Raw genomic sequence first — 21,991 nt, 5'->3', positions numbered from 1 at the left:
TTTTCCCCCAAACACACCATTTGTTGTTGCAGTTTCTAGTTTCACTGTTTCCAAACATACAAAATTTATTTTAAACGTGATCCAAAAGGACTCATACCACATGTTTGAAACCTCCATTTAACTCAGAGCTGAGAGCTTAAAATACAAGCAGTTTTCTGCTGAACTGTTCTCAGGCCCTTCCTTGCCTTCTCACATCACAGCACTGCTGTTACACACTACCAAAACACTGGCAGTAATTATCGTTAGGTAATTTTCTGGGGTGGAAATAGGAGGAAAACCAGACATAAAATACTTGCTCTCTCCAGCATGGACCAGGTGTGCCTCCAGGCCGGGAGGATGTGACCTTGCCGAACTAGTGCAGAGGCATGAATGTGACCAAACTCACTGTGGGGCTTTTGTGAGTAAAACAACTTGCACGTGACGGTTTGCAGGACAGCCCCTGTGAAACACAGGTATGAGTGGGTTGGTTATTGTCTGGGCAATCCCAGCACTGTCACGTGGATGGGAGGCGCTGTTTGCCATGTGTGCAACCTTGTAGAAGTGTGTTTTGGCCCGGTATTGGCGGGGGGTGGGGGGGAAGCGATCCCGCTCCCCACCTCCAAGCCCCTGCAGGTCTGCTAAGAAGTTTCCTGGCTTGGAAGCAGTGCCGAGGCTGTGGCACATTGGGACCACTGCAACGGAAGAGCTCAATGGTGCTGGTGACCCTGGCCCCATGGTGTGGAAGCAGGGATGAGAGCATCCTTTTGCCTGCCTAGTGTCCAGGAGATGCCCCAAGTCACTGGCAGGACACCGCAGTCCAAAAGCCAGGCTCAGCGTGAGCTGAGCTGTAGCATCCCTTCTACTCAGTGAGAGCTGTGCAGATGCTCAGCCTCCTGCTACAAATCCCTGTTTCCTTCTACTTGCTGTCTCCCACAGCACCCTGCACTGTGCCTCGTGCTTTGGGGGGAAAAGAGATGTGTCCCAGTTGCAGACTGGTCACCGGATTGGCCTCTGACACCACCAAGGTGCCAAAGAGCTCCTGCCATGAAAAGGCTGTGAGTTTGCTCAAGGTGGGCAGGGGTCATCTGGGGAGATTAGATTGCAAAACAGGAGTCTAAATTTCACAGGTGCCCAACAGGAGGTGAATGAAATGAAAGTTATAACCATAACAAAGGTATCTTGGGTATAGGAGGGTTGATAAGATAAAAGGAATTATTTTATGGCTTATTTCCTGTCCTTGATCACTTGATACAGATCAAGATTACAATGGAGTTAATGGCTCTGTCATTTGGCAAGGTTGGTCTCAGGCAATTGTGGTTGCTACTTGTCAGGTTTTTCGCCCTTACCCCTCTCTTTTGTAATCTGATGCAAATACAGCGTTATAAGAACATAAAAGAACCCAATTAGGACAATTTAATTAAAAGCAAGGTAGATTGAAGTGCTTTCATAAAACACCTTTGCAACAGAACTTGCACCATTTTAGTTGAGATCAAACAGCTGCTTAGAAAGGACAGTTTCATATCTTTAAACATTTCAGGTTATATATCATAGACAGCACAGCCTGATAAATTAATTATTAAAGTATTTTACATTATCTACATTGGCAAGTTCATTAGGGCTACTTCAAAGCTTCTCTCAGACCCAAAATGCCCAGGAAACAAGCATCAAATATTTGGGCTTAACCGGAAAGCTCATTCCATTTTATCTTACTTAACTTACTGGTCATATATTATTTAAATCAAATAAATAGCGCTGCTTCCCATGCTCATCCAGGCAAAGCGTTTAGCAACAATCCACTGGCTCATTCAGCCTGGGCATCCAGCAGCCTCCACATGGGCCATGTCTCAGCACCAGTCCCCCATGCAACTCAGAACTCCTCCAGAGCTCATGCATGGGCTTAACACTGGTCCTGCTTGGTCAGGCCATTGGTGGAACTGGGATGCTCGGGTATTTAGACCTAGGACTCTGCAGACAGGCAGGACACCACCCCATGTGGCATGGTCACACCCCCACCTGTAAAATGGCTGGTTTTTACTGTAGATGACTTGTCATGAGCATTATCAGATCTCTGCAAAATGCTTTCTGGCCTGAATACATCTTTTCTTACAAGACCATTCCTTTTCTGGAATGAGGTTCCTATGCAGAATACCCATCAGTTTGTCATTATTAATTCTACCAGGAAGGGAAGGAAATTAATCTAAATTTTAGTGCTCAACGAGTCAGAAACAGTTAGAAGTCACCTCTGGGTGCAGAAGCCTTCACAACATGGCTCTGCAATACCAGGCGCTCAATAGCAACTAAGAAGCTCTTGCAGACATCAATATTTTCCCTTCTACTTTCTGCTTCCTTTAGCATATTTTTAGGAGATGGGAATGCAGGGTTTTTTTACCTTTATTAAATCAAGATCTTGATCAGGAAGACAGAATGGGGACACATTTTGGTCACCAAACAACTCAGTAAGGTGTTTTCAGTGGTGGCTTAATTTATTTCATTTTAAATTACAGAGGCATCAATATCACATTGACAGTCTGTCTGCAGTGGCGCTTGTTATCTCTGTCCTAAGCTGGGACCAAAGTAGAGAAAATTAATCAAGTTCAATCCTCCTGGTTTTCTCCCCTCTCACTCTGGAGCTGTAGGGTAGCAGGAGGAGGCAGGACAGGTCTGCTCTCATGCTGTAGCTGCTCTCTTCGGACTGGCTATGGATAGGCAGGATGGGATCTCCAGACCTCATGGAATTAGTGAGGCAAGTTTGATGGAGATGCTGAGCTTTCCCCTGCCCTGTCCTTCCCCTGGTATGCTGGGCTCTGTGAGCAGCCTGGTTATTTCATACTGTGGACACTCCCCAAGTCGCACTCCCACATAGGAGATGTATTTTCTTTCCTCCCTGTATTTGATTGCTGCTGCTCCCACAGTCCGTTAGCTAACCCAAACTGATTTAGTAATAATTCACTGGCAAAAAATAATCAAACAAACAATTCCACTGGCACAGGCATTAAGATTACTTTGTGTTTAGCCACTGTCCTAAATTCAGCGAAACAGAAAGCTCTGCAGAGCAGGAAGGGAAGAGGCCGGACACCCTTAGCTCTGCCCCGAGAAGGGAGTGTGGAGCATGTGGACCATGCCAGGGGAGGTGGGTGTGTCAGAGTCTTCTGTTCCCTTGGGTACAACGTGCACAAGCCGGGCAGCACAGGGGAGGAAAAGGCATCCCCATGGTGCAGCACTACTTGGTGAGCTGGAAAGGCACTTGATGAACATTTGAAATGTTTTGGACTGATCCGTCCCCCTCCCCTAGGCTGGCACAGAGCTCTGGCAGGTGCAGCTCTCCACAACCCTCTATTAAGAGCTACAGCCAAATGCAGAATCTAACCCCAAAGTATTATTATGAGTCAGAGGAGGCTGAAAGGACCATTTCACAACCCTGATTGGATTCAGCTGCAGAGTTCACCATCGGCAAATGATCTCTGTTATCATCATGCCAATGTTGCAGTGCTTTTAAAATGTCCTGACATGTGCTTTAGTATGAGCATTGCTGGATTCTGGCCGGTTTCCAAGAAATGAATCTTCTCAGCAAATATTCTGCAGGGTGAGCATAACGTGGTCTGTAACACAACTGCAAAACAGGGTTGTAGTTTACCCTGAGTGGGACACTGATGTGATGATCTAAATGGGCCTTTCCAGCCCAGACTGCCAGGATTGTAGGAGTCCCTTGTGGGGCTGGAAGATGGGGTGAAAATAACCAGGAAATAGCAATTAGCTTCACCCAAGGAGATTAACGAGGAAATAAAACTCTTCCTGCTATAACAGTTGTGGTCACCAGCCTCTCCCTCCCCCATCCCTCCTCAGGGACAGCCTGTAGCCTTGGCCCTGCCCAATGACCCTTCCCAATGCTGTGATGCTGACTGCAGGACAGACCTTTTATTCTCTTCTGTCGGATTACAAGTTTTGCTGTGCTATATTATGCCCTAGATTTTATTCCAGAGATGTATAAGACAGAGCTCTGTAACCTGGAGAGAACCGCAGAGGGCAGCAGTTTCTGGCCGGGGCTGGCTGCAGGATTTGGGGCTGCAGGGGAGCTGGAATTGCTCAGCCTGGAGAACGGTCAGGAAGAGGAGGGAGCCAGATCCTTTCCAGATGTGCACAGTGAAAGGGCAAGGGGCAAGCTGCAACAAGGAAATTCTGCTTGGAGATCAGGAATAAACTTTTTTGCTCCGGGGTGGTCAGCACTAGCACAAGCTGCCCAGGGAGGTTGTGCTGTGTTTTACTTTGAGATACTCAAAACCCAGCAGGACAGTCCCCACACACCCTGCTCTAGCTTTGAAGCAGGCCTAGGAGGGGGTTGGGCTAGAGACCTCCAAATGCCTCTTCCTCCCTGAATTATTAATTTCTTTCATCCTGTTCTTGCTTCATGCTTTCCTGGAAATACACGAATGACTGGGGAGACCCAGGTGGTTTAGTAAAAGCCTGGCTCATGTTGGCTAGCTAGATGCAGCAGCAAATGTTTGGCGGTTTGTGGGTAAAGCTCTGCGGGCTACAGCATTGGTATGGCATGATGGAGAGGAAGGATGAAGGGCAGAGTAGCTGCTGGCTGCAATTTTTCTTCTCTGGAAAAATGCATACAGAGGCCCAGGGACCGCTTTCATGAGCTGGCCACGTCCCCACCGGCGCGGTGCTGGGTGCAGCGCCCAGCCTGCGCATCTTTAAGGGCCTGGTCCTGAGCACCAAGCAGCCAGCTGAGCACCTCCTTCCTACTGAGTCCCCAGGATGTGCAGGAGGCCCTGAACTAAGATGGGTCCCACCGAGTGCCACATTTTCCTCCTCTTCATCCTCTGCAGAGTCACGGTTCCACTAGGTGCAGTACTATCACAGCACAGAGGCTGGTGGATCCCCGGGCAGTGCAAGTAACCCCCTCCAGCCTACACGCAATTACAAAGCAGATTTTTGGCTTTTATTGTAGCCTTTCTTGGTGATGATCTTTTTATTTCTGTAACAGCCTCCTGTTTTTGCCAATAGGGTTGACTTGTAGCCCACCTGTAAAAAAACTGCCAGGGGCAGAGAAGAGCAGCAGGTGTTTTCCTTTGGGAGCACGTGTGGCAAACGGCCAGATTTTTCAACAGTTGCACTCACTGTTGTTACAAATACGACCCTCCTCCCTTCCACGTAGAAAACTGATGGTAATTTATCTTGAAAAGTAGATAGTACTTTTTCTGCTGAGGCTTTAAGCAATGTAATGGGGTGCTGACATTCTTCTGGAGCCGTGCTCAGTACCAGAGAGCAAGCTGTGGGTACCTAAAGCCCGTCAGCTTGGTGCTGGGGGGCTGGTGTGAGCCCCCAGCACCTCCGGCCTCGCCCTGCCCCCCTCCGCCCCCAGCCTCCGGCAGCTCCCAAACACCAGCGAGGCCGGCTGAGCTGCCCGGGGTGAGGAGGGACAGGAGCCAGGCACGTCCTTATTTCGGGCAAAAATTAGTATTTTTGGAAGTTTAAGAGCGAAGCCGGTCAAAGAGGCGAGTGCAGACCCAGGTTTTACGGACAGGGCCCTGAGAGGGTGCCCGGCGATTCCCCTGGGGATGGCACCGGCCGCCGCCTGGCGCCGCCGCTTCCCGCCGGCCGCCACCCCCTCGGCCTGCCCTGGGTCCCACGCCGGCTGCCCGGCCCGCCTCCCCCGGGGCACGGAGCTCCCCGGCCCGCAGCTCCCCATCCGGGCTCCTCCGGCGGGTCGGCGCCGAGCTGGCGGCGGCCGGGTCGGGAGGGCGGCGCGGAGCCGTGCGGAGCCCCGCAGGGCTCGGACGAAGGGACGCGGCGGCCGCTGCCGCTCCCCGTCCCGCTCCTCTCGCCTCCCGCCGCCGCCAGCTCCACAGTGACGTCAGCCGCGGCGTCAGCGGCGGGTGGCCGCGGCGGCCCACGTGGGCGCTGACGTCGCGGCGGCGGAAGGCGGGCGGGACGGCGGCAGGTGAGGAGCAGCGGGGAGGGGCAGGCCCGGGGAGGGGGGACGACTCGGCCTGCGCGGCGTGAGCGTGGGGGCGCGGCCGCGGGGGCCTGGGCCGGGGCCCGGGCTCGGGCCCGGCCTCCCCCGCCAGCCCTGGCAGCGGGCCCTGCCCGGGTGACCCGGCCCGGGCGGGGTGTCTGCACAGGCCCTGCCAGGCAGGCCCGGGAGGGGCGTCCAGCCCCTGTCAGCCAGGCCCTGTTGGGGTGCCCAGGCCCAGTGAGGGTGCCCAGCCCCTGTCAGCCGTGCCCTGTCAACCATGCCCAGGTGGCCCTGTCAGCTCTGTGTGGGGCTGGGGGAGGCTTTTGGCTCAGCGGGGCAAGCTGGGCTGGAGGTTCCAGTGAGTTTGGAGTGTAGGGGGGTACTGGGGAACAGGCACAGGGTTTGTGCCTCGGTGCATGGCTATGAGTGCTTGGCCTGCCCTGCATGTGGCCAGCCCGGGCCACAGAGGCCTGGTTTTGAGGTGGTATCACTGTTTCTTGACGATGCAAGCTTATGTGCTTATTTTGAACAAGTTTATTCATAAAAGAGAAAACCAAGAGGAAATGATCAGAAGATAAGCGTATCTGAAGCAAACAGGACATAAACGTTCAGGGTGGTCTAACGCAGCAGCCAGAGGCAGACCCAGATGTAGCCTGACCTCCTGGCCTTGCCTCCCTTCACTGCGATGGCACTGACGCACACCCTGACACAGCAGGCCTGGTGTCCCCGACCCTCGCCATGGCTGGCGCCTGGGGCTGCAGCAGCCCATCGCTCTGTGTGCATGCAGGAGGCAGGAGGAGGTGCCTGGTCCCTCCAGCAGCATTTCCGTGCTTGCTGTTTGCCCTGTGTGTCTGATGGAGGTGCTGTACAGGCAGGATCTGGCCTGGGCTCTTGGAGGACTGATTCCTGTGGTCTGAGTGAGGCGTAGATAATGTATGTCTAGATAATATATGTCTAGACTGTGACAGATTTTGGGATCCAACTCTGACTGCCATAATGCTGCAGTGATTCTTTGCCTGTTGCTTCTGGCCTGCCTCAGTTTCCCCATCCGTAAAATGGGGAGTGGCCTCTGACAGAATGATTGCGAAAACAAATTGGTGTAAAACAGCACACGCTTGCAAGATATAATCATAAATCTTGACAAGTAAATGCCTGGCCCTTGATGTTCCCTGCTCCCCCACGGTTCACCCTCCCTGCACCTCTAATCTTGCCAATGGAACTTGGTGTTAATGCTTTTTCAGCTCTTTGCTGAGGGATGGGAATGTTTTATGGGGGACAAAGTTTGTTAGCCGTTTCAGTTTTGCCCTTTGCTGTCTCAGGCACAGTGGAGCTTATGAAGGCCAAGCAAAGAGCTGAGTGGTATTTTGTGTGAGCAGAGGCAAGAGGCGTCCAGACGTGGGGAACTACAGAGGCAGGTAACACGGCAGTCTGATACCTTTGAAAAAGTTAGGGCAAGGAATGGGACTGTTTTTTGCAATGCTAAATCCTCTACCTTCATTTCAGCTGTGTTTGGTTTTAATCACTGGAGTGATTAAATAATGATAGAGAAGCTGTTTTAGCTTTGTAGAGGCTTATAATTATGGCCAAGAAAGGAAAAGTCACCTGTTAAAAATTATAGGGGGACCAGAGTAAATGACTGCTATCTGGGAGAAAACAGCTTCTCTTTCTGTGGAAACTGAAGACAAGTTTTTTTGGAAAGTTTGTGGAGGATTTTTTAAAAGTGATTTCTTATACTGTAGGGGTTATCTAAAATAGATGTCCTCCTTAATATGGGTTTTGTTGCTAGTCTAGCTTAGTTGTGCTTTTAATATTGCAAGCAAGTTTCTCAATGGTGAGAGTACTTTATAAATTTTTTTTGTTGTCCTTGAGAGAATCTCTTGCTTGCTAAGAAAACCATGGCTTGTCAGCAAGGAGCTTTATTAAAAGGCAAAGCGTCGTCATTCCTTGCCCATTTAAATGAGACTTTCAGGCTCCTGGAGACAAAGCACAGGTCAAGAAATGAAGCTGTGTCCTTATGAGTTTGTAGAAAGAGATTTTTTTCTGCTGCGTAGTCGCTATGTTGTTGCTCCCTTTGTTTTTCCTCTGTCTGAACGTAAATCAGCATCAATGTTATAAAATGTTACAGCAGCTCGTTACAGAGGACAGACAGAGACAATCACAGTGTATTAAAGTTCAGTGTAACTTGCAAACACTGTATAAAACACTGAAATCTGTCTTGGAAATAAATCTGAGATGTACTCTAATCTCAGTGAAGGCACTGGAGTCAAGGTACCAATTTGAAGATTTAGCTTATGGTGCCTTTTGAGCTTGATTTGCTTCTTGTGGTTTGGTTTTTAAAACGCTGTGTACCTGTGGGCAGACAGTCACACACAGGTCTGGTGTGCTCTAAACTTCCTGTGGTGAGACATGTGAATGGTGGTCTTGGGTCGAGATTTTTAGACCTGAATGCATCAGATCTTGGTTCAGTTTCCTGGTTGGTCACGGCGCTGCTGTGTGACCTTGGTCAAATCATGTCTTCCTTTGCCTTGTGAAACAGAGGCAGCTCTTCTGCCTTCCCATTTAAATGGCAAACATCACAGGGCAGGGACTGTGCCTTACTGTGTTTTGGCATAAGACTGTAATGTCGCTTGGGGCTCCTGGTAGTTACTGAGGTGTAAATAGAATAAGTGCCTGGATAAGCAAAAAATGTTTGGGACTCGCATGCTACTTGCTTCTCCCATCTATGATCTGCTTGTGGACATGGCTGTGTAATGAGCTGTGAAATGAATGGGACAGAATAAAATGCTGCATAGCAGAGCATTCAAGCAGCACAGAGCCTACCCACCTTGCCCTGGAAAGTGAGAGCATTAAAGTTGTAAGATCACAGCATGTTCTGAAAAATGTGAAAGGAATGGGTAGATAACCAGGAAGGGGATTATCCCACTTTGGGTACCCTTTGGAGATGTGAGTGAAGAAAAGATGGAGAGAATCTCTGAAGAGGTTCAGGTTACTTGATTTTCATAGGCTTTCAGGCCAGGCCTCCCCCACAGTTTGAACATCCTCTGAAGTCAGCTTATGCCTTCCACTGCAGCCTTCACTTGCGCCAGCGCAGCAGCATGGCCTGATGCGTCACTGTGCATGGCCCTGGCTATTGACAGTTTTTGGGTAGCGAATTGAGAGGCTTATGTTCACTTGAGTGCCAAAGATACATCCACTGCCTGAGCCCAGCCTGTGCCCTTGTTTTCCCCTCTGATCTGCTGTCTTCCACCCAGCCTGTGTCTACCCCTGCCTGCCTGGCACCAGCTGAGATCTGCAGATCATTTGCCAAAGGTCTTTGGAGAAGGTTCTTTGAAGCCTTCCGAGTTGTCCCCTGGCAGTCACTTGCAAGAGCTCAACAAGCTGTTCCTCCTGTTATAGTTGTGTTATTGCTATGTGAACTAACATGCAGCCCAGAGGTAAATATGGCCAGTGAATGTGTCCCTGTGCATGTCCTTGGGAATAGATTTCTTTTGTCTGAGTTAATCTGGTCACCAGTCTACTATGAAATTCTGGGTTGTAGTGAAACTTCTAAAAATTGCACTCTTAACTGGTCCATTTCTGAGTTCCTGATGCGCATGGCTTGCTCTCCCAGCAGCCCGTGCTCCTGTGGCATATAAGCCACAGTATCTCCGTGCTCAGAATGAAAAGGCTGAAAGTTTCTCTCTGTGCACCTGCTGGGTGGGGCTACTTCTGATCTGTGGGTATTTGGGACCATCAACATGACATGCCAAGACCTTTACTGTCTGTCACAGGGCATGTCTGAGGTGCTCTGGTTCCTGGTGCTGTCCACATGCAAGAAGGGTTGGCAAGTGTGTTAAGCTTGTGCGTATCACCACTGGGCATGCCAGTTCTTCACCAGGTGGGAAAGGTCCTTTACAGGATAGACCATCTTTGACCCTCTGGCCTCAACATGATCCCTCATTCTCAAGGAACGTGACTGAAGAGACAAGGCAGGAAAAATCTTGGGCTGAGGGGGGTGACATTGGCACAATTGTCCTCGGGGAGTTTCCAGTGGTGATGGCCTTCAGCCTGTGTGAATTAGTGGCCTGGGATGCCTGGAGAAGCTCTGAAGTTTTGTGCTTTGTTTTAGTTGCAGGTAGGAAGATGAGTCCCAAAATTACAACAGAGCTGCTGAAGCAACTGCGGCAGGTGATGAAGAGTCCCAAGTATGTCCAGGAGCCTATCCAAGCCTACATAGTACCCTCTGGAGATGCCCACCAGGTATGGATGGATGGATTATGGGAATGATTGCACTTCCTTTCCCTGCAAAAAATAAAAGCCAGGGATAACTAAAATCATCCTTCATTCACTCTCTTTAATGGTTCTAGCATAAAAGCCTGGGTAACCTGAGAAACATCATGTTGGAAAAAGTTTCTGGAGTCTGTTCAGGAGACTGAGGTTTTTATGTTCCTGTAACAAATCAGCGTGGATGTTCCACCAGCAGCTTCTCCTCAGACCGTCTCCAGGGAGCTCACACTGCAAAAAAGGAGGCTTGCCAGAGCACTTGCTGTCCCCATCCTGGCTGTTGGGAAGAATGGATTTACCCGGGGAGGAAAAGGCATTAACTGGGCTTTAGTTTCCCCATTAGCACCTCCTGATCAACACATACTCTTAAGTGAGGTGGTGAAGGATTAGTTGCAGAGCTTCCCCTTTGCAAGATCCAGTTCTTGCTAGAATTTGCTGCCTTATGCTAAAGCCCTTCAGATGCCACACAGAGGGGCCTTTGGAAAGGCAGGGAAGGAACAGGCCACGACGATACTTACCGTTCTCTGCTGCTCTGCAAGCAGCTTGTTCTGTGCATTAAAGACAGGAGGGAAGTATGGGCGCAGGGTGATAACCCATGGTGGTAGCTGTGTTCTGTGCTCCTTCCACCATTAAGATTTTTGTAGTCCGTGACATCTTAAACTGCTGAACTGCCTTTTACCTCCCCTGCCTGCTCATATGCTAGTTTCACTTTTCTGTTTGCTCTGTTAGGAGACCCAAGAACTGCCAAGGGTTTTTCACTCCTCAGCCATTTTCAGGAAATAGAAGACCTGAAGCTTTCCTGGCTCACACCCAAAGCTCCCTTTTACCCCAGGGTGCACGAGAGCGAAGTACAACTGAATCGGAACCTTTGCCCTTGACTTGGCACTGGGCTCAGCTGGGTCCAGACTTGCCTGTGCCCTGGGACCGTATGTGCAGCATCGTGTTTCCTCTTAGGGAGATCCAAACTTGGGCAGGTAGAGGGAAGGCGTTTTCTGCAGCTGCTATTGTCTGCTGCATTCCTGCCTCAAGCTGCCTCTGTCCATATATAACTCCGGTTTCATTTCACTAGACATTAAATGCTGTCATGTGAGTTGAAGAATGTGACCCTCAGGACTTCTGGGTTTTTCTGTTGCTTTCTTTTACTTGACAGAGTGCAGTTGAGCAGAGAACCCCATGTTGCTATTTCCTGCCGGGCGAGTTGGTCAGGTTTCTCTGCAAAGCAAATCTATCTGAATGGAAACGATTACTAAAAGCTGCTGATTCTGGCGCCTCCTGACTAGTTAGTGCAGGATTTTGTCTGTGACATTGGGGAATTGGTGCAGTTTTAGGCATTGGTGGAAACCTGTTGATCCCGTAACAGGCTTACTGATTCCAGGTAAATTGCATGAGCTGAGATTGGCAGCTTCCCCACGTTCCAAGCAAGGGTTTGTTTCCTGTACGCAAATCAGAACTCTACAGCCCTGCAGTCAGATGTTGCTCTTAGACAGTCCCTCCATGACTCAGAAGACTTCATTTTAATGATAACCGAGCTTTTGGTGGCTTGAGCCATTTCCTCCCCACAGCCCAAATTACTTATTGCTGTCCTTGCCTCTCTCAGCTGTTCCTGAGGCTGTCCTGGCTTCCACATCAAAGAACTTGTCAGCAAAGAGGGCTTTCCCTCCTGTAGTGTTGACACAGGGTTTAGATTGGGGGGAACTTTATTCCCTTCTAGGTTGCAAAGGAACCCCTGGATTGGGCTGTGTTGATACACCCCGATGCTGCAACTTGCTGCCTAATTTCTCTTTTTAACACTAGGAATGTTTGAACTCTGAGCTCTGTGTTGCTTTTATTATTGGTTTTCCTGCCAAGGCCAGGAGGCTTGCCACCAGGAGGCTTGCCACCAGTTATATCCTTTGCTTTCCATGCTTAGTTGTATAAGGAGCTGAAACACTTGCAGAGCTTCTCAAACACAGCTGGCTCTGACTCTGGCTTAACCAGGGCTGCTAATACCTTGGATTTGGGGCTCTCGCAGCCAGCCCTGGATGTTGGCTGCTTTGATTTTTGAGACTTTTGATGCTGGTAATAAGAAGTCAGAAGAAACAAACTGTTTCCTTGGGGATCTGGGTGGTCCAGAGGCTGATGAGAAAGGAGGGCAGTCCCAGCCAAAAGTGAGCTGAGTACCACATAAAAAGCTCCGCTTCCTTTCATGAGTGCTGGGTGGATCTTGTGGCTGGAGGTAGCAAAGACTCGTGAAGGGGTGAAATGCCATGCTTTTGGGAATGAGGCACCTAAGTCCTTCGTGGTTCAGTTAAAAATGCCTGTCTGAGCTTCTAGGGTGTTGCAGTGGTACATGCAGGATCCATTTTCATGTTGAGTCACCCAGTTTACATTGAATCTAGAGTTCTCCCATACGGGAATATTCAGAGATTGGAGGACCATTCTTCTTAATGGGAGGTAATGATGTTTGGATTAGAGCTTGGGTTTGGAGCCAGTCACAGCTTAACTGGGGTTGGCTTCCACCTCCAGGCTTTGACTCAGTAAAAACAAATCTGGTCAGATCTGGCTGGTCTTCCACACCAAGGAAACACCTGCCCGGCTCAGAGCCCTATGTTTGGGCTGGCAGAGATGCTGTCTTCTGCTCAGGGCTGGCTCCTCTGACACGCACTTGTTTTGAGCTGGGGAACCAGTGGAGTTATAAAGCAAGAGACGGCTTGTGCACAGGTTGCACTGACCTGTTCCAGATCTTACCAATGTAGTTAGGTTTTTGGCAGTGAATACCAACCTCCCTCCAAGTACACAGCAGTGTTTGTTCTTTAATGGCATCAGTGTCATAGCTCTCAGGGCAGCAAGCTGCATTTTTCATTGCTGATCTTGGTTGTTATTAGGATAGAATAAGCTTTAACATGTTAATGGCCCAACTGTGCAGGCTCTGGTGATAAGCACCACTGATTTTTTGGGGTTATTCTTGACATAGCTGAGGGTTTCTATGGTACAGCCCCCAGTTTTGTCTGCGTGTCAAGAACTGACAGGTGTGGAAAACAGACATGAAAGGCCAGGTTGAAGGCCATCAGAGCTGCAAGACAAGCCCCAGGGAAATACCTTGTTCTAACTGTGCTGTGGCCTGTACTTTGTGTGGCGTACGCAGGTGTTCCCCTTGTAATTTTAGCTCGTGCAGAACATGGGCTCATCTTTGCACAGTGGGGGTTGCTGCATGGAACAGAACAGGTGGGTGTGCAAGAAGTCAGACTGACAGATGAATGAACCATCTTCCCCTCCAGATCCCTTATACTCCCTTTTAAAGCCCGTCTACCTCATTGTAAACTCTTAAAACATTCCCTGGATTTGTCTGTGAATGGGGCAGCATGAGGTATTTCCCACGCAGTCAAGGTCTTTGTTAATTTAGGTCAGCTTTTACCAGATCTAAAACTGATAGACTCCTTTTTTTTTCTTTTAGGTTTTTTTTTCTTAATTGTTTTAATCCATTGCACTGTTCTGTGCTGTTAATGTAACTAGCTCAGTGTTAACCCTTCCTATGAATGTAAGATTGCCTGTCTGCACAAGCAGACTAGCCTGTAGCCTCTGCTGTGTTGGTCAAGAGAAAGGGAAGAGAAAGCACTGGTCTGATCTGAGATGTACTTAGTGATATGATCCACAATGGGAAATTTCCAGCATCCCCTTTAGGTGTCAGACCCTGGGAGATGGTGTCCCAGCTTTGAGCTGAGAAGTGTAGGAGAGGGGGAGTCTAGCAGTCAACAGGCTGAATAGTTGTTAGGAAAGGTTGAAATGGGGAATCCTCCTCAGGTCCAGCATCGCTCTGCCTTCATGTTCTGTCATGCTGCTGTGAGACAGGCAGCTGGGGAAATGGGCGCTTAATTCTGTTCCCTGAATGACACTGTCCTCTCTGTCTGCTGATACCTCCATCATTATTTTAAAGGGAGTTAGTGGTGATGGTGGTACTGAGGTAGGCTGAGGCAGATCCACCCCATCAGCTAGAGGTGTGCAGAGGGCAGTCATCCCTTCCTGAGGTGGGTATCCTGACCCCTCTCCTTCCCACAGCTGCTGAGTGTATGTCACGGGTCTGTGGGGCTGGAAGGAAGAGCCACAGGGAATTGGATTGGCTCAGAGATGAGGGCACCTGTGGCCTCAATAACTGCCCCATTTCTGCCAGCTTTCATTAGTGGTTGGATAAAAAAGAGGATTTCTTGGGAGCATATCCCAGGAATCTTCCCTAGCAATCAGAAACAAAAGCTACTCAGCCAGATCTTCTTTTGGGCCATGGGTTTTGCTGTCCCAAGGCTCAGTTTACAAACAGAAGTGGTGAATGGCTGGTAGCTGCTGCCTAGGGTGTCTCCCAGGAGGGGAGAGACATAGCTGTTCTGGAGGGGTTTTGACTGTGGCGTGACTGGGAGCAGAAATAAAGAGTTGGTCCCAGGTGCTGCGATTTGTGCTTCTCTCTCACTCCTATGCTTTGAACCCTCTGCCTTCTTTAGAACAGTGAAGAGTAACAGATTTGGAGGGAGTATTTTCTAACAATCAGATGATTAAAAATAGCCCTGACCAGAGACAGGGAAATGCAGTATCTATCACAGTAGGAACTTAAACCACCTGAGAATCCAGCTGTGATTTCACAGCTCAGTCCCCAAAAGGTTTCTGTTGCCACAGCACAGCTGGATGCAGAGGAACTTTATGGGCAGAGGAGCAGACTTTGGTTTCAGACCATTTGTAAGGTACAAATCCAGGGGTTTTGCAGCTCAACATCGGTGCTATCAGCCTGGATTAAGCTGATTTGCTGACTTGCGCTAGCTAATTAACAGGCCTACTCAGCAGTTCTGACCTCCGAACTTGCCAGAGTGGGATCCCATAAAAATGGTGTGTGAGCCATTTCAAGATACAGTTGCTTTTTAAATTTTGGCAGCTCCTGTGGATGTCGGGTATCTGTGCATTCTCAGGCTCTTCTGTAAGGCTGCCAACAGAGATGACCACGAACACAGGCTGTGATGGGTTTGGGATGAGGATGGAAGAGTAGTCTTTGATTCCGTCTTGCCCACCAAACCATGGTCTGGTGGTTTCTGGTGTAGTTGTTTTGAGTAGGCAAAGAAGTGAGAGGATCAGCATCTAATTATGAAAGATCCTAAGGGTTAAAGTTTTTACAGTTTACCACATTGATGATTTTCTTTCAATATCATTGTTGTGGAAAAGAAAGTCTTAAAGGAGTTCTTATAAATGCCAGTGAGGGGACTTCACTGGAGATAGTGAATTTTACAGATTTTATGCAGTGATTACTCTGGTCTCCAAGATCAAGGGGTGCTTCTGGTTTCTCTTCCTTTCACATTGCAGCTTCAAAGGCAGCATTTGTTTGTTGCCCAAAGGGGATGCTGAGTGTGAAATAAACATCTGCAAACTCTGAAGCCCTTCAGTGTTTACAGACGTTTGTGGGAGAAAAGTGCTACAGCTTAAAAGAAAAGCCAGCAACCCAGTTGGACATAAATACAATATAATCACAGATGATTAAATGTTCCAGTGGAGTAGAGCCCAGGATTTTTTAACTCATTTCGTTCTCTCTGTGGCGTCCTTTAGGAGAAAAAGCTTATCAAAGTATTTGTCATCAGCTGATTTTTTTTTTCCCCTGCTGCTATAAATAATTGCTGCCTCTTTTGTTTTCTAGAGCGAGTACATTGCACCCTGTGATTGCAGACGGGCATTCATCTCTGGATTTGATGGCTCTGCAGGTACCTTTCCAGAATTTGGGTTCTTGCAAATGTACATAATTCCCCTGTAAAGAAATGGTCTCATTCATGGCATAGAGGCAGCATGGAGAAGGATGCCTATCCAGCTTATTTGGACTGTTTTCTTCACATTGAAGCATCTGCAGACTTATGTCTTGGCTACCAGCTGGAATTATGTAATATCAGCGCAATAACAAGTTTTCAGAAAATGTTTGACCCCTGAATGAACCTCTTGTAAAGTAAAATCCTGTTAACTCTTTAATGTGGTGCTTGTAACCTACAGTCACTTCTTTTGATGTGCAGCCAGTACGAACAGATTTTTTCATTGCCCCTTTGGGCTGGGTGAATAGTAGATGGACTTTAGCTAGCCTTTCTGTTTAAACAGAGCCAGGGCCAGAAACACTGCATTTGGAAACTGAATGCTGTGGAAAAGTTTGCTTATCTTGCCGAGACAGGATGTTTTCTTGGCTGTAGGATAGGTCTGTGTTTCAAGAGACCTAGTTTTTACCCCAGCTGTACCCTAAGCTCTGCAACTTACTCTGCTGTGTGATTGTTGGAAAGTCACTTTAGTCTATTGAGGTCTTCCCCCCCCGCCCCCAACTGTAAGTCGGTTTAATAAATACTGCTACCTATGTGTTTGGGGGATATAGTCTTCAGTTCCTATGAGCTACTCTGGGTCCTCATGTGGAAGGTGAGAAATCCAAGGCTGAGGACTGCTGTTGATGGGTAACATGAATCCTGTATTAATTTCATGCCTTCTGCACTGCCCCTTCCTAACCTTCCTTTCTATTTTGGGCCCTTCTTAGGAAGGTCTGTGTGCCCAGCCTAGTCCTCAGTGAATCAGTGAGGTTTCACACAGGGGCTTACCTTGTGTTTCTTCCTTGATCTTTTCAGGCTGAAGCAGATTAAAATGGGGTTTGCGCTGGGGGAGTTTGGTAGAATGCAGTGAATTCATATTTGGAAACTACTCTGCTAATCTGGGCTTCAGTTTCTGGTGACGGAGAGTATGTTCAAGACGCAGATACTCAGAATACTTGGATTTAGTTTCTGTTTGTGTCATGGGTTTTTTTGTGGTTTTGTTTGTTTTTTTGGGTTTTTTGTGTTGTTTTTTTTTAATCACCAAGGGCAAGGCAGCTAGAGTGCCTTGCTGAGATGCCAATACTCCTCAGCTGTCTGCTTGCACACTTTCTTCTGGAGTCTGGAGTGGGACAGACACTGAAACCAGTAGAAATTTATGTTTGTACTTCCTGTTCAGCCATCTCTGCTAGAGCTGTAACATTTAGGAAAGGGATCCAGCTGACAGCTGTGAGTGATACCCACGTCTGCTAGCCTAGTGATGGCTGCTTCTTGTGGACGGCCAGAGCCCAGGCTTCCTCTCTTTAAGAAGATGGGATGGATTCGGGGATGTACAGTATGTGTTACTGTGACAACAGCCAAGTGGAGACCACAGGCTCTGGTACAGAGGTTTGGAAAGCCTCATTTACCCAGGTCCACTGACTGGCTGAGATATGCTTAAGTTGAATTCATCTGAGGCAATTCATTAAGCTGCATCTTTGTGCATACTGTCTCTGATAGGATTTGGAAGGTTGTAGTGCAGGGGAAACTGTGAGCATCTCCACTGAAACAGGGCTAACTTTTGAACATTGAGCAGAGCTGCCTTTTGGGGAGTTGGGGTGCATTTCAAACACTCCCCCTGCTGTCTGTTACTCTGCATGCTGGCTGCCCACCTCTAAATCACTGCATTCTTGTGCCTTCCTACCTAGGTACTGCCATAGTAACTGAACAGCATGCAGCCATGTGGACAGATGGACGTTACTTCCTGCAAGCTGCACATCAAATGGATAACAACTGGATACTCATGAAAATGGGTATGCAGGAGGCTGGGATATTGGTCCACTGATAAACAGAAAACAATCACAGGCTATTTGGTCACTTCACACATGTTGCAGCTTGGGTTGTAGGGATACCCCATTGTGCAGGGACTTAGTGACATCTTGGATGCACTGCTGCTCCTGCTTTAGTGTCCTGTAACTATTACCCATGGATCTAGACATTCATTAGTAGATGTATCTGATGTGTTAGCTTGGACTTTTTGGGTTGTGCGGGAATGCTTTTGTATTACTTTCTTTGACCTTTTTTTTTTCCAAATCCATGGAGGTCTGAAAGATACACCGACTCAGGAGGATTGGCTAGTGAGTGTCCTGCCAGAAGGCTCGAAGGTGGGAGTGGACCCTTTCATTATTCCAGCTGGTTGGTTTTACTTTATTTTATAACTCTGGGCTGGGCAACTAGATTTTGCTTCCTTGCTTCTCTGGCTAAGCTATTGTGTGATCGCATGTAGCTAAGCGTGTTTCAGCCCAGATGAAGTAGTGGGCTAAACTGTTACGCAAAACAGGTTGGGTTTTGGTTTTAGGCCTGTATCAAAAGAGCTCCACAGCAGTGCCTTGATTCCAAAACAGGAGAGATGAGAACTACTCTCTGGGCTTGCAGTGACCTTACTTGAAAAGCATGAGTCCTGATTTTGTCTGTGCTGTGGCTTGTGATGGGCACTTCAGTACAAAGTTGCGGAATGCCTTGCCCAGCATGCAAGCCGGAACACCCAGACAAAACTCACAGTGCTACTCCTGCTTGGTGGTCTTGGCGTCTCTGCAGCTTTCCCTGTAGAAAGCACATTCCTGGAGAGGTACCATTTATATCAGGTGAATGAGTATCCATCTACTCATGATTCAGAACATGGGGCCCAGTCCAAAGGTCACTGGAGGCAAGGGGAGACATTTTCTTGGTTCAGATGGGCCTAGGATCAGTCTTGTGTCTGTGTAGAAGCCCATCTCATCTCTCGTCTAGCTTAGATCTAGCATGGTTCTGCACTAGGGTAGAGGACACTCATGGCAGCCTCTGATGTGGCTTCTTCCAGTGACTGTCTCCCAGCTGAAGCAGTTCTTATTCAGCTCAAGCATGATGCTTCAGGCTGTGAGGTTCGGTACCTGCTGCTGGCTGTAGTGGCTGCATTTGTGGAACTGTAATAGCAAAAGCTTTTGCTTTTTTTTTTTAAGGGAATGGGAACAAGGGGAGGCTGGAAGGAGATGAGGAGACTCAGATTCTTGAGTTTGGTCCCTGTGAATGGGGCCATTGTTCAACCAGTGTGTGTTCTTTAAAGCCATCACTCTTGATTCTTTTCCCTTTGGAAGACCAGTGGAAGAGGATGTCCAAAGCCTTGAGAAGTGCTGGCCATGACCTCGTGCCTGTCAATGAAAACCTGATTGATACAATCTGGACAGACTGTCCTCAGCGCCCCTGCAAGCCTCTCATCACTCTTGACCTGAGTTACACAGGTGAGAAGCTTAACTCTCAGTAGGCAGGGACTGTTTCTACTGCCCTATGCCCCTTTGCTTTCGTCTTACAAAGTAGTGAGAAAGACACTACTGCAGCACATTATGTTCCACTATGAATGGGTCAAGAAGGTGATCGGACCTCAGCTAATGATCCCTTTGTCCTCAAAACTTCAAATAACCATTTTCTAGAGGCTAGATAACTTCAAAACAAATCCATGGATGTATGGAGGGCTGCTCATTTGAGATAGTTCGTATCAGTTACTAGAAAGGATTGAGGAGCACAACCACAGTGTGTTTTGGGTACCTCCGAAATCTAGTGCGTTGGTCTGTGTTTACATCATCATCCCCAGTAAAGTTGGTGATTAGCTTTTCATATTGTGCTTTGCAGGGGTCAGCTGGAGAGACAAAATTGTAGCCCTCCGTTCAAAAATGGCTGAGAGGAAAGTCCTGTGGTTTGTGGTAACAGCCTTGGATGAAGTAGCATGTAAGTCTTTGCATCTCCTTTCTCAGTTCTTCCTACAGAATAAATATCCTTCCTGCCTCTGAAAGGAAGAACCCTGCCAGGGTGAGAGGCACTTATGACAGCCAACATGTTTGTTAGGGGTCAATTAACTTGTATCAGCTGTTATCAGTGGTGATAACAGGTCACAAACAGTGAGCCTGTATTTCTGTACAGTGCCTTATTACACCAGTGCAGTTCCTGAGTATGTTTTTGGCCCAGGAAATGCAGCAAATCACCACCTTTGAAAACAGCCAGGCAAAGGGAAAGGAAGGTTATATGTAAAGCCTGAGGCAATTTGAAGGGAAAAAAATAAGACCTGTGAGATTTTCTGGCTGTAAAATATCCTGATGCTGCCTCACCCTATGGGAAGATGGAGACTATTTTCTCCTGTGGAGGCTGGACTATAAACAAAGCAATGCAACATGTGGCTTTGTATACATAAGGCAAGGGTTGGGTACACGGCATTCACAGTAATCTTCCTGATTGTCACGACTTTTTAAGTCAGTCTCTACCTCTCCAGTGTTTGGCAAATGCTTTGGTTAAAACAAATAAGTCAGGGCTCAACTTACATTTCCAGATCATTTCAACTCAGGGTCCCACTAGAGAGTCCCCTCTGTGTTTGGGGCCCCAGGATGACTAGGTCTCCACACCCTGGCTCCCAGCCCAGTGTGTAGGAAGGGAGAATGGCCAGAAACATCAGTGGTTTCCCTGGGACTGTTGTTACTAGTGCTGTGTAGGCTTTGTGCAGAAATCACCAGTGCGCAGACTGGTGCAGTGGGAACGTAGCGCTGGCAGGGTGTGAGTACAGCTAATGCCTGTGCCCCGTGACTGATTTGAAAAGGTAGAAATGAAGGCGGTGTGTTCCTAGCTCCAGCACTGCCAGCACAATGTCTCTGGTGCCAGGAGAAGCCAGCTTACTGAGGTCTGTGGGCTCTTCTGGATCTGGGACACTGAGGAAAGAGCTTGTTTCATGAAAGTAGTACTTCTGAGAGTGGTGAATATGACTCTTCCCTGGGGAGGCCTGCATGAGGAGAGATGGTGTGTCTCACCTTTTCGGGCACATCTCCAATTAAATTAATGATAAATTGGTGCCCTGAGGTGGTTTCAGATGAAATGTCTCCAGCAAAGCCAAGCTTGGTTATGAATCAAAGGGTTTAAGATGGACCAGAGGAGGTTGTGAGAGAAGCCTGTTGCTGGGTGCCTTGTTGATTTTTCTATCCTAAAGGGGGAAGTAGAAGAAGTTGTCTTTAATTTTATCTAATTCAATTCACTGTATTAAATCCAGACAAGTTTCTGGGGACAGAAAGAGAGCCACAGAGGAGGCTGTTGCCATCTTTGACAGTTGGACTTGATCTTAGAGGTCTTTTCCAACCTTAATGATTCTGTGATTCTATGATTATTGCACTGGAGTCGGCTGAGCGAGGAAGTTTGTACCCATGCAGTAAAGAGTTCTTTGTGGCTTTTTCCTGCTTTCAAGTGACCTACTCCTTCCCTGGGGAGAATCAAACTCTATTTTTACTTTTGAGGCGGAATTTGCACAGTTCGATGAATACAGTGCTGGGTTGTGATTTAGGACATCTTGGTTCTTTTCCCAGCTGTCCTGCTGGCTGGCCTTATTGCCTTGAATAACTCATTTCAGCTAATTGGATACCCTGGGGTTTTTATTTGACCCTAAAATCAGGAGTTTAGAGATGCTGAACATCTACTTCCCCTCTTGATTTTGCCTGCAGTTGTACAGGATAAAATCTGTGTGAAAAAAACTCAAAGACTATGCAGTCTGAATCTGAGATGTTGGAAGCACCCAAATGAGAGGCCTTTTCGGAGTGTTTTGGACTTGCTTATTGTGTCTCCCTCTTCCCTCAACTATCAAAAGGATTGTAATTAAATGATAACTTGTAACTTTGAAGCCTACTGGCTGTTGAAAAGTGAGCTTTTACTGCATTGCACAGACCAGAAAGAGCAAACGCTACCTTTTTTTTTTGTTTTAATGTGTCCTTGTCTTTTTTGCATGTACCTGCCTTCTTCCAAGCCAGCCCTCCTTTAGAAGTTAAACCCCAATTTCCTTGCCCAATGGGAGTGTCTAAACTGCAGTTCTGGTGCCATCTCCTGGCAAAACCTTAGGATTGCTGGAAAAGCAGCAGGATGTGGGACAGCTGGGTGGGAGCTGGACCCATGGCCTGCACCAGTGACGACTCATTGCTTGACTGTGTTTTGCTGAGATTATTTTTGGCTTTCTCCAATGTTACAA

General features: G+C 48.0%; 1 protein-coding gene across 2 annotated transcripts in view; it reads left to right on the top strand.

The window, feature by feature from the left end:
* The first annotated feature begins 5,810 nt into the window (after nucleotides 1–5,810).
* The window catches only part of XPNPEP1 (X-prolyl aminopeptidase 1), a 32,489-nt gene continuing 16,308 nt past the window's right edge, over nucleotides 5,811–21,991 (top strand). The window contains exons 1-8 of one of the 2 annotated variants that reach the window (XM_064464115.1): nucleotides 5,812–5,926; nucleotides 7,261–7,356; nucleotides 10,050–10,180; nucleotides 15,849–15,916; nucleotides 17,677–17,777; nucleotides 18,067–18,159; nucleotides 19,098–19,241; nucleotides 19,630–19,725. In XM_064464115.1, coding sequence (XP_064320185.1) covers nucleotides 10,064–10,180; nucleotides 15,849–15,916; nucleotides 17,677–17,777; nucleotides 18,067–18,159; nucleotides 19,098–19,241; nucleotides 19,630–19,725 — 619 coding nt within the window. In that variant the 5' untranslated portion in view covers nucleotides 5,812–5,926; nucleotides 7,261–7,356; nucleotides 10,050–10,063. Of the gene's footprint in view, nucleotides 5,927–7,260; nucleotides 7,357–10,049; nucleotides 10,181–15,848; nucleotides 15,917–17,676; nucleotides 17,778–18,066; nucleotides 18,160–19,097; nucleotides 19,242–19,629; nucleotides 19,726–21,991 lie in introns of both variants that reach the window. The other variant, XM_064464116.1, reaches the window with a different exon arrangement.

This window comes from Phalacrocorax carbo, chromosome 12 (assembly GCF_963921805.1).
Source record: "Phalacrocorax carbo chromosome 12, bPhaCar2.1, whole genome shotgun sequence".
Lineage (NCBI taxonomy): Eukaryota > Metazoa > Chordata > Aves > Suliformes > Phalacrocoracidae > Phalacrocorax > Phalacrocorax carbo.
This window is presented reverse-complemented; position numbering and strand designations above follow the sequence as displayed.